This window comes from Rhinolophus sinicus, chromosome 1, assembly GCF_057876585.1.
Source record: "Rhinolophus sinicus isolate RSI-liver-muscle chromosome 1, RSI-T2T, whole genome shotgun sequence".
NCBI lineage: Eukaryota > Metazoa > Chordata > Mammalia > Chiroptera > Rhinolophidae > Rhinolophus > Rhinolophus sinicus.
This window is the reverse complement of record NC_142501.1, coordinates 28,016,239-28,028,848: the sequence shown is the minus strand read 5'-3', so window position 1 is coordinate 28,028,848 and position 12,610 is coordinate 28,016,239. Positions and strand designations below refer to the sequence as shown.

Sequence of the window (12,610 nt, the reverse complement as noted above, 5' to 3'; positions counted from 1 at the left end):
GGCACTTGCCAATGGGAAAACTAAATGTCACACTAACAACCCAAAGCATCCTATATTCTGGAGGTGTGTGATGAGATAGACTGTCTTCAAAATACCCCAAGTATAAGGATTTCCTGTTCAAACTTTAAGTGACACATTAATGAGAAATCTGCTTTTTCCACTCTTGCTTCACTCTGAGCTTTCACTGGGCAGCCTGTGAACACCACAGACATTGTTTGTTCAAAAGAGTAACGTGGTCTCCCACGGAAGGATGCTCACCTTTCTGGCCTGAAGAAGGTATGTGTCTCTACTCTCCTGTCTCTCTACTGGCCCATCTTATGTAGTGGGAGATTACAGATGCTAGATGTGATGTAACTGAGGTATAATTAATAAGCTAATAGAAAAGAATACTGATATCTTTGTTTAAGTAATTCATTGTAAAAATCAAGAGTAAAATATGAAATATGTTGGAGGATTTCTTAAACTTCTCAAATTGTTTCTTGTGGAGAATTACTCAAGTGCGTATACTCATTCATATTTGGATTTGAAAATCAAAACAATTTACAGTAAAATCCCATGAGAATCACGACAAGGGACAGTTATTTTTGGATTTTTGTAATTAATATATGTAGATATAATTATATGTTATATTTGGTATTTAAGCCAGCCTTTAAAAATTCTTAAAATGAATTCTTTGAATTGTGAAGGTTAAACATAATTCTTCATACACTTACTTAGATTAAATAAAAGCAGTTAGCTTTTAATGAAAATATAGATGAGGTAGCTCTTGTGAAATGCTAAATTAAGCTTAATTATAAACAAAGAAAATATTTTTAAAAAAATTAAATGAAACATTGCAAAAAAAGACATCACATTGATAAAGAGATGCTTGTCTAATCAATTATGTTAGAGTCTAACTGACATAAATTAGAAATAATAACATGTTAAACCTGTTAAAATAATTAGCATAACTAACATATTCTTGAGAGTTTATAAAGCCAGATTGAATAGTAAGTGTTTTACCTGCATAGTATCTACATATTTGTATATCTAATTTCCATTAGTAGTCTAGGTTGCTAGACACTAAGGAACTATTTAAAGGTTATATATCATAAATTTTTGAGCCAGATTTAATTCTAGAATTCACTGACCACAAAGCCCATTGACTGAATTTTTTAATTACATAATTTGATTCATTTCTTTGCTTTCAAAACTAAAGCTACTCTTATTGACTTTGATAGCTATAGGAATTTTTTGGAAGTTAAAAACAGCAGTGTTCTTCTATAAATGATCCAGACACATATTTATCATTTTATAATTGTGTATCTTTACCATTAAATCCAAATTTATTGTGTTACATTAAGTATTTTAAAAAGTTTGTTGTTGTTTTGTTCTCAGTATTTATTAGGTTTTGAATAGGTTTACTCTGTCTGTAACAGTTTTCAACATATAAAATATTTCTTTTTCTTTTTCAAAAGTTAAATTAAAGTTAGTAAAATTTCATAGGTCTTAAGTGTATAATTCTGTGGGATCAAATATGAGGTGATGGAAATATTTCTTTAAAATGGTAATAATTTCTCATAACTTCACAATCATTCAAAATAAAAGATCATTTGATAACAACTAATTCCCTTTAATAAATAAATGTAAGTCACTAAATGAAATTGATTTAGTGCAGGGAATTATTATATATGCCAACACTACTAATTCCCCATCTTTGAGCAGTTAGCCTTTAACCTTATTGTATTTCAAAATTGTCATAAATATTGTGTCACTTTTTTCTAATACAGAATTTTAACTTTTAATACAGACATTATAATAGTGTTAAAAATAATTCTCTGTCATCTGACTTAAATGGAGGATATTTTTATTTATGAACTTCTTTTTTCTTCACTAACATCACTTTTCATTGCTTCAACCAAAAATACATTTTCAAATATAGAATATCTTAAAAATGTATTTAAACATCTGACACTTATTTAATGCTCTAAAGTATTTAAAACAAGATCTTTAGATTCCTTTACTGAAAATGAGCCTAGCTCACCCTCTACCCCACCCACTTTTACTGTAAGAGATCTCATCATTGCATATATTAATACCATTCTTTTTTTTTTTTTTTCATTCTTTCTTAAGTACACTTACCTTAGAGCACAGTCTCTGACACCACTTAGCTGCAGAGATGAATAACGAAAGAGTAACCTATGCAGAACTGAATCGGGCTAAGGACTCCAGGAGACAGCAAATAAAACCTAAGGGCACTAAGAGTTCCATTTCAGTAACAGAGCAGGAAATAAACTATGCAGAATTAAATCTTCAAAATGCTTCTCATGATCTTCAAGGGAATGACAAGAGCTACCACTGCAAAGGTAAAAAATTTAATAGATACACAGCATAACTGTTCTAGGACATGCAGTTGGGGTGCAGAGATGTGGGGAAGCAGTAGAGAATATGTGGAGAAACACTTTTTATTTGTTGGGATCAGAGCTTGAAGTTGGAATACAGCGTTCTAATGTGAAATGTGAGGACTGATTTTATTTGGGTGTCATTGTATTGTTGTAGTCTTTGACTAGTACCTCATGGAGCATTGTATTTCCTGACAATGCAATGGTACATTCTGAGAAAAAGATTGCAATGATAGATATGGGTCTGGGCTCCAAGTTTATGTATATGATTCTCTGTTCAGGAACGTTCTCTGTGTGTAAACTGTGTAAACAATTATCTCCATCTCATTCCTCAGTATTGCCCTTTCTCTCCCTGTAGATTTCCCATCACCTCCAGAGAAGCTCTTTGCTAGGATGTTGGGAGTCATCTGTGTTGTCTTGCTGTCCACTGTGGTAACGATAGCTGTTACTTCCTGTAAGTCAATTTTTGAAAGATTATAAGGGAACTTTTCACTTCGATGATTGATTTTTTAGTGCCTGTAATGTTTCATAATATTATGGAATAGGCCTCTAATTTTAACTTATGAATTTAGATTAAAGGTGAAAGAGTTGACTGAATTTGTCGAAGACTAAATATCAGAATGATTGTAGAGAGCATTTTACAAATATATGTACATATAAACTCTGATTTCATAACTCAAGCCTTGCTTTAGGAGAGTAAAAGAGCTTACTGAGAAATACAAACTAATTATTGAGATTGGTTAAATCAAATACTATAGTGCAGTTTGATACTTTAGCCTTTTATAATATTTTTCCTCAAATCTTTTAATTCATTAATTTTTCTTGTAAATTTAATTTTATTTCAGATTATTCTAATCATAAACATTACACAAAATTGCAAAGTAAGAAACAAAAAGTATTATGATTTATTTAGATCAATATTAATTTTTAATAAAAATCACTTTTTTTTTCTAGCTGAAAAATCAGAGCAGAATAATTCCCCCTTCACAACAAGAATCCAGGAAGGTACAGAATAATTTTCAGAGTTCTGATATTAATACAGTTTATAGTTTGTGACTGAGGGTAGGCAAAAATAATAATAGGGTTTTTTTGGGCAGTATATAAATTATAACATTGGGCAATAAATGTTCACAAATAATAATTTTAAAATAATTAAATAATTTTATGGAAGAATATGAAGAAATGTTCATTTCAAATCATCATATCCTTTATTGCCAATTGGCTTACATTTCACCCTTAAAAAATGTATTTAACCATCAGACAAAATATTTTGAGACAAATAATTTTGCTATTCCAAAAATATGGTTTTGTTCATCGACTTTCATGGCATGTGTTAAAGTGGATATTTATGTTTGTGTGTTTTATTTATTTGGGCACAAAAATTAGGGGGTGAGAGGCTGACCCTTCCTGTGAGTGTGTGTGATTGTGTTTTGTTTGATATGTACCAGTCAGTTCGGGTACATAGACATGTTATGCACACATATGTTTACAGTTATGTATATTATGTATTTTAATTGTAAATATGTAAATTATTTTTACTTTGATAATTCAAATTGTTTTTGAATAATAATTTCCTCAGCATGTCGTCGTGGTTGTTGTCCAAAGGAATGGTTTACATATTCCAACAACTGCTATTACATTAGCACCAAAAGTATAACATGGACTGAGAGTCAGACGGCCTGTGCTTCCAAGAACTCTAGCCTGTTTTATAGAGATAATGAAGAAGAAATGGTAAGATTTTAAATGTTTCCAACATTTTATTGAAAGATTATTTTGGTCTGCATTAGATTTGTAGTAGTCATTCACATTTTTGTATACATTTGTAGTTTATTTTAAAGTCTGTTAATATTCTATTAACTCTTTAATATGTTATATATATTTCATGCCATTAATGTATATTTAATAGTTTCCAGTTGTTATTTTCCATAGACAGCCATGCGTGTATACGTGCTTTTTGTCTAAAATAAGTTTTGCTATTTAATTTTGCTACATAACTTTAAATTGTAGCAAGGAAAATAAACATATCAGGATTGTGCAGATTGATATACAGTGAAAGGACCCATGTAATCACAAATCAGATCATGAAATAGAAATTTTCAGTTCACAATAGCTCACTCCTCTGCATTCTCTCACAACTTTCCCTCCCCCCTACTTAACCACTCTTCTGATTTTTAATATTCCAAATTGTCTTTGCTTAAATTTAAGCTTCATATAATAGGGATCATTCAGTACGCATTTTATGTCTCCTTTCATTCCCATATGATATTTTTGCAATTCATCCACACTATTGCATTTATCTGTAGTTAATTTTTGCTGCTGTATTATATGTATATAACATTTTTAATCTATACTATTCATAATACAGTTTTTTTAATGCGGGTATTATATATAATATTTTATGAAAATCCTTGTGTACATCTTTTTCCAAAGATTATAATATATTTATAATTTACATATTATATATGCATGTTATGTAGACTATATTGTATTTATATAAATATTGTATTTATATAAACAGATTGTATTTATATAAATTGTACTTATGTACTAAATGTATTAAATACATTGTATTTATATAAATTGTGCTTATGTACATTGTGTATAAATACAACATATTCTACATAACATGTACTTGTTTATAAATGTGTTTATAAATAAAATTATATTATTAAAATTGTATATGGATATAATTATAATATATTGTCTTGTATGTCTCAGAATAAAATTGCAGGGTCATAAATATATGTTTATGTCAAATATATTAAATTATTATAGCACCTTTTTGGTTTATTGAGTAAAGACACATTTTACCAAATAGGCCTTTGATCTAAAACTTAGTACTATGAGGAATTTTAATGTTATAATTTCTTGTCATTATAGAAAAGTATGATGATGACATTAATAGGTTTTTCTTGATTACTATTAAATTGAACATGTCCTTTTAGAATACTACTCATGACATTCTCTTCTGTGAGAATGACAAGTACCTGTCATGTCTCTTGCCCATTTCTCCTATATGTTGCCTGTCATTTTCCTTCCTAGCAGTACTTGTTATATTTTGGATATAAGCTCATTTTTGAATTTAGGAGATACAAATAGCTTTTTTGACCCTGTGACTTACATTCCTATTCTCATGTTGGAGTCTTTTAATGACCAGAATTTATTAATGTTAGCAGAGTCTACTATATCATTTTGGGTTTTAACGATCACTTTGGACCTACTTGTGAAATCAGTCAAGATTCATGAAGATAATCTCTTACATTACTCTCTATGTTTTATTGTTTTCCTTTATTATTGTCTAACTAATGGATCATAATTTATAGCAAAGATTATCTTTTCATAAATAACTATATATGCATGTAAAATTCTCTATATACATATATGCACAAATATACTTTATGTAGATAATATGTATTATGTATATATTTATATAGATGATAATGTATATAATATTATATGTACATATACATACACACACACACAGTAGTTTTCCCCTTCTCTGTGGGGGGTATGTTCCAAGACCCCAGTGGATGCCTGAAATCACTGATAGTACTGAACCTTATATATACAATGTTTTGTCTTATACATCAATACCTATGATAAAGTTTAATTTATAAGTTAGGCACAGTGAGAGATTCAGAACACTAACTAATAATAAAATAGAAAATTATAAAAATATACTGTAATGAAAGTTATATAAATGTGGTCTGTCTCATTCCTCTCTCAAAATACATTATTTTACTATACCCGTCAAGTTTGAGGTATGACAGCAAAACTAGCACAGATTCTTCTTCCTTCACAATTTCACAGATGCAGCATTATTTCTTAGTGTATATTTTAGTGATTTCTGCAGAAGATTTTTTGTCTTTCCTTATTAAATCGCGAACTTTCATCATGTCACTTAAAGGAAGCACTTTACAGCCTCTCCGGCAAATTTGATTGCCAGTAAAATTAGTCTCATATTAGACCATTATTAAGTAAAATAAAGGTGACTTGAACACAAGCTCTGAGATGCTGCATCAGTGGATCTGACAACCATGTGATAACATTAAGGGATGGGGAGCATATACAGCGTAGATATATGATGGACCAGGGATGCTTTATATCCCGGGCAGAAGGGAGTGGGACGGGGAGTTTCATCATGTTACTTAGAATTACACAGAACTTACACTTCAATTTTTTAATTTTGGAATTTTCCTTTTAATGCTTTGGGAGAAAGACTGACTGTGGGTATCTGAAAAGCAGGTAATGGACACCACAGATAAGAGGGCACTACTGTATGTAAATCACAGTCTGCACAGTCTACAGCAATTTGTGTAACATTATCTCCTTTTTTGTCCCTTTACTGTGTCCATTTATAATATAATTGTCTTAAATATTTTATCAATATACATTGAGAATCACATGACAGAACGTTACAATTTGCTTCAACTTATAATTTTGCCTCAACTATCGAACAATTTAGAAAACAGAAGAGGAGATGCATAGTCTATATGTCTAGTAAGAGTTTTATTCTTTGTTTTCTTTTCCTTCCTGATGATCCAAGAGTCCTTCTTTTATCATTTAATTTCTGCTTAGATAATTTCCTTTAGCTATTTATTAGAGTGGGCCTGGTGGTGATGTGTTTTCTTTGTTTTTCTTTATCTGAAAATGTCTTTATTTCCCCTTCATTCTTGAGTGGTATATTCGCTGGACTTTTCTATGGTTTTTGGTTGGAATGAGGCAGTTAGTGTCTAAAAGTTTGCTGTCTTTCTAGCTTGTTCCATTCTTGGTCCTTTGACTAGAGAGAAAGGCTTTTCTCGGGACTTTTGTTTGTACCCATGGGTGTTTGTGGTTTGCTGGAGTCACCAGCATCCAGTCTGAGATAAATGAGGTAAAAAGAAATTCCAGAGAGCTTACTGCCATCTCACTCATCAGGTCCTGAGTTCCCACTTCTGTCATCTTTTTCATCACCTTTTTGAATCTTTTTATGTAGGAGGGACAATAGTTCTATGACTATTTAGAAGGAGAAATAAAGAGCATTCACTTCCATCTTTCCAGAATAAGAAGTCTTATTCCCAATATATGTATATACAATGGGATACTATTCAGCCATAAGAAAAGATGAAGTAGTGCTATTTGGGAAAACATGGATGGATCTTGAGATTATTGTGCTAAGCAAAATAAGTCAGACAGAAAAAGTTGAGAACCATATGATCAATGACATATGGTATACAAAACTGAAAACAACAAAGCAACAAGACAATAAATGAAGAAACAAAAATTTTAATTTTTATATTGGGGTGATATTGGAGCAACATTGGAGCATTTACATCTCCAACTATAATCATTGAATTATTTATATCTCCCTTTAATTTTGTCAGTTTCTACTTCATGTGTTTGAGAGTTCTGCTGTTAGGTGGTCGTATGTTTATAATTATTTTATCTTCTTGTAATGCCATGGATTCTTGTAATGCCACGGTTAATTTATGTAGTTTTTATTTCTCTGTTTGGTACATGTTTTTTCACTGCCATCACATTCAAATATAGTTATCTGAACATATATTTATAGTAATTACTCTAAACTATTTTTTTCTAATAAATCTAACATCTTATCTCAAGAAAAGATTCTTTGACTGATTGTTTTCCCTGAGTAGAGAAGGCATTTTTTTGTATGTTTTCTAATCTTTTATGATTAGACACGTTTGACAATATTGTGTAGTAAACAGGGATTCTGCTTCCTCTGTCTTTAATTTATTATTATTTTTTGAAACTAGCGAAATTTTTACTGCAGAATCTTCTCCTTAGAGTGTGCATGCTTATATCTCTTTTCAACAGTTAAAACTCTTATTGTTTATTTCTTTTTAGCCTGGCTTCCTAGGGATCCCCCTTGTGCATGCATAACTCAGTTGACAACAAACAATTATATATTTTTAATGTATTCAAATACCTCCAGTCAATGGGGCTTCCACCCTCTGTTATTTGATGTGCTTGTATGTGTACGTGTGTACTGGGAAGAGTTCATAACTTTGCAATTCGTTTTCAAGTCCACTTCGGCTTTATTTTTTACTGGGATCATCTTTATCTCCTGTGCACAAATGCATATTTATTTCATTAGCCAAGAACGTGTAGAGAGCTAATGTCTTCTCTTCAGGGGAACTCTCCCTTTTATTTCCTCTCTATTATTTTTGTGGCTGGCACTGTGCTGGACACAAAGGAGACTAAAACCTCGCACTAGAAAAAGGGTGGGTTTCTATCTTTTTAACCTTGGAAATTCAACACTTCAGAGTTGAAAAAGTTGTGAGTAATTTAGTACCACCTTTCCTACTGCTAATTAAGTTTCCCCATGTGGGCAACAATAATCAAAACAGCATGGTATTGGCAGAAAAACAGACACACAGACCAATGGAATAGAATTGAGAACCCAGAAATAAACCCCCATAAATATGCAAAGATAATTTTTGACAAAGAAGCCAAAAACATGCAATGGAGAAAAGACAGCCTCTTCAATAAATGGTGCTGGGAGAATTGGATAGCCACGTACAAAAGAATGAAACTGGACAGCTATCTGTCACCATGTACCAAAATTAATTCAAAATGGATCAAAGACTAAAGCACAAGACCTGAAACAATAAGCTGCATAGAAGAAAACATAGGTACTAAACTCATGGACCTTGGGTACAAAGAACATTTTATGAATTTGACTCCAAAGGCAAGGGAAGTAAAAGCTAAAATAAATGAATGGGACAATATCAACTTAAAAGTTTCTGCACAGCAAAAAAAAAACCATCGACAAAATAAAGAGGCAACCAAGTGAATGGGAGAAGATTTTGCAAACAGTCCCTCTGATAAGGGGCTAATATCCAAAATATACAAGGAACTCATGCAACTCAACAAAAAACAAACAAACAAGCAACCCAATTGAAAAATGGGCAGAGGACCTGAAGAGACATTTCTCCAAAGAGGATATACAAATGCTAAATAGACATATGAAAAAATGCTCAACATCACTAATCATTGGAGAAATGCAAATAAAACCCACAATGAGATATCACCTCACCCCAGTCAGAATGGCTATCATCAACAAGACAAATAGTAACAAGTGTTGGAGAGGCTGTGGAGAAAAACGAACCCTCATACACTATTGGTGGGAATGCAGACTGGTGCAGCCATTATGGAAGGCAGTGTGGAGGTTCCTCAAAAAATAACAAATAGAATTACCGTATGACCCAGCAATCCCACTCCTAGGCATCTACCCAAAAAGTCTGAAAACATTTATCCATAAAGACACTTGTGCACCAATGTTCATTGCAGCTTTATTTACGGTGGCCAAGACATGGAAACAACCAAAATGTCCTTCAATAGATGAATGGATAAAGACGTTGTGGTATATATACAGAATGGAATACTATTCGGCGGTAAGAAAAGATGAAATAGGACCATTTGTGACAACATGGATGGATCTTGAGGATATAATGCTACGCGAAATAAGTCAGAAAAAGCAGAGAACCATATGGTTTGACTGATATATGGTATATAAAACCAAAAACAATAAAAGAACAAGACAAACAAATGAGAAACAAAAACTCATAGACACAGACAATAGTTTCGTGGTTACCAGAGGGTAAGGGGATAGGGGGATGGTAGAGGAGGGTAAAAGAGATCAAATATATGGTGATGGAAGAACTGACTCTGGGTGGTGAACACACAATGGGATTTATAGATGATGTAACACAGAATTGTACACCTGAAATCTATGTAACTTTACTAACAATTGTCACCCCAATAAACTTTAATTAAAAAAAAAAGTTTCTCCATGTGACAACAACACAAGTGATTTGTGCAGCCTTCACCAAATTACAAAAACGACAATTGTTCTTACTCACTGACTTGAGGTGGGGCTGGGAGGCGACGCGGGAGCAGTCCTAGACAAGAAGACTAGAAATGTACTCTGTTCTTACTTTAATTTCTAGGAGCTTTTCCAATAATAAATCACAAGTTATTGTTAGTCTTTGGTAAATTGTCGCAGCCTTGAAATTATTTGTGTCAAATTACCTCTTCAGTAATAATAATACATTTTCCTAATGTGTTCAGAGTGTAAATATATAACAATGTAACAAATGTATATAATGTAAATTGAAAGACAGTATGAAATAGAAAGAATTAACTCTATATTCTATTAAAAATTCATGGTGCTATAAAAGCTTTTATCTGACATCTCATAAAATTTGTTTCCTACTAGAATTTTTTGAGCCACTTCTGTTTTCTTTCATGGATTGGACTCTCAAACAGTACCAATAACAGTTTATGGGTGAGGCAAAATGGCTCAACTTTCTCTTCCAAACTGTAAGTTTCATGAGAACTCTTATATTATATGCCTTGAAGTAATTAATCTTAGAAAGATAAAGCAGTATGTGAACAATTATATGAAGACTATTATTTAAGTATTTCCATACAAAATAATACAAGGACTGTTCAGATATAGGTATATAAGTATTAGACTAAGTAAATTATTTATTAATCAAAGTATTAGGTCATGTATTACCAGATTAATGATATATTATTCTCTGTATTTCAGGTTCCCAATATCTTCAGAGATGAGCGAGAATTGTACATTTGTGCTGTTTGAGTCACACCAGCTTTTATCTGAATCCTGTTTACAAACAAAACATTATGTTTGTAAGCACCAGAAACTTAGGCTTATCTAAAGTTGGTGTAATGCTAGAGAACATATTTTTAATTTATTTAAAGACCACACAATAATTTTCTTTGAATTATTTCTTATGCTACAATTTTGAGGACAGCTTTACATTCACAACAAAATTAATATAGGTACTGAGATTTCCCATATTCCTCCCATCCCTACACATGCAGAGCTTCCCCCATGACAACATCACTCACCAAAATGATACATTTGCTACTGAGAATGAACCTACATCGATGCATCATAATCAGTTAAAATCCATAGTTTATGTGAAGCTTACACCAGACAAAATAAACTTTAAAACATACACTATAACAAGAGACAAAAAATGACCCTGTAATCCCACTTCTGGGTATTGATATTAAGAAACACAAAACACTACTTTGAAAAGACATATGCATCCATCTGCTCATTGCAACATTATTTACAATAGTAAAGGTATGGAGGAAACCTGGCTGTCCATCAGTGGATGAATAGATAAAAAAGAGGTAGTACGTATATACAGTGGAATATTAGCCATAAACATTAATGAAATCTTGCCATCTCGTACAACATGGATGGTCCTGGAGGGTATTTTGCTGATGGAGTAGGTCAGGCAGAGAAAGACAAATACCATATGATTTCACTTACTTGTGAAAACTAAAGAACAAAATGAATAAACAAACAAAACAGAAACAAACTCATACATAGAGAGAACATTTTAATGGTTGACAAACGGGAGGGGTGTAGGGGGATGGGTGAACAAAACTGAAGGAATTAAGAAGTACAAAGTGGTAGCTACAAAATAATCATGCGGATGTAAAGTATAGCCTATAGAATATAGTCAATAATATTGTAATAACTCTGTAATATGGGGACTAGATTTACCTGGGTGATCGATTGGTAAAATATGTAAATGGATAATCACAATGTTGTACACGTGAAACTAATATAACATTGCATGTCAACTGTAATAGAACAATAAAAATTGTTTTAAAATAATTTTTAAAAATTGGTATTATTAAAATGAAAAAAATACATAACATATATACACTCATTGGATTATTATATATATACTCATTGGAATATATACACCTGTATATATAATAAATATAATATAATATAATATGTATGTGTATATGTATATTCATATATGTAATATATATAACTTTTTTATCTAGTCATCCATTGAAGAAACTTCGGTTGCTTCCATGCCTTAGTTACTGTATATAATGCTGCAGTAAACATGGGAATACAGATATTTCTTTGAGATATTTGTGTCATTTTCTTTGTATATATACTTACAAATGGAATTGCTGGGTCACATGTTATTTCCGGTTTTAATTTACTTAGGAATGATGGATAAACAATGTCTCTTGATATAATATGGGGAGGATGAAAAGATTTCCATCCGACAAATAGTTGATAATGTTTTATTTCTTTTGATATTAATGTCTTATTTAACTTGTGTTTTCAAAGTCTACTTTTTCTGATATCCTCATTTTTGGTTAAGTGAAATTTTTAAAAATTATCTTTATTTTCCCCCTACATAGTTAAACTTGAATTT

The 12,610-nt window shown here is 31.5% G+C and overlaps 1 protein-coding gene across 1 annotated transcript; it reads left to right on the top strand.

The window, feature by feature from the left end:
* Positions 1-171: 171 nt before the first annotated feature.
* LOC109454229 (NKG2-A/NKG2-B type II integral membrane protein-like) lies at positions 172-11,770 on the top strand. The gene is made up of 7 exons (XM_019744678.3): positions 172-276; positions 2,113-2,345; positions 2,740-2,835; positions 3,336-3,386; positions 3,961-4,112; positions 10,603-10,706; positions 10,939-11,770. The coding sequence occupies exons 2-7, from the start codon at positions 2,159-2,161 to the stop codon at positions 11,066-11,068; spliced, it is 720 nt and encodes a 239-aa protein (XP_019600237.2). The 5' UTR covers positions 172-276; positions 2,113-2,158; the 3' UTR covers positions 11,069-11,770.
* The last annotated feature ends 840 nt before the right edge of the window (positions 11,771-12,610 follow it).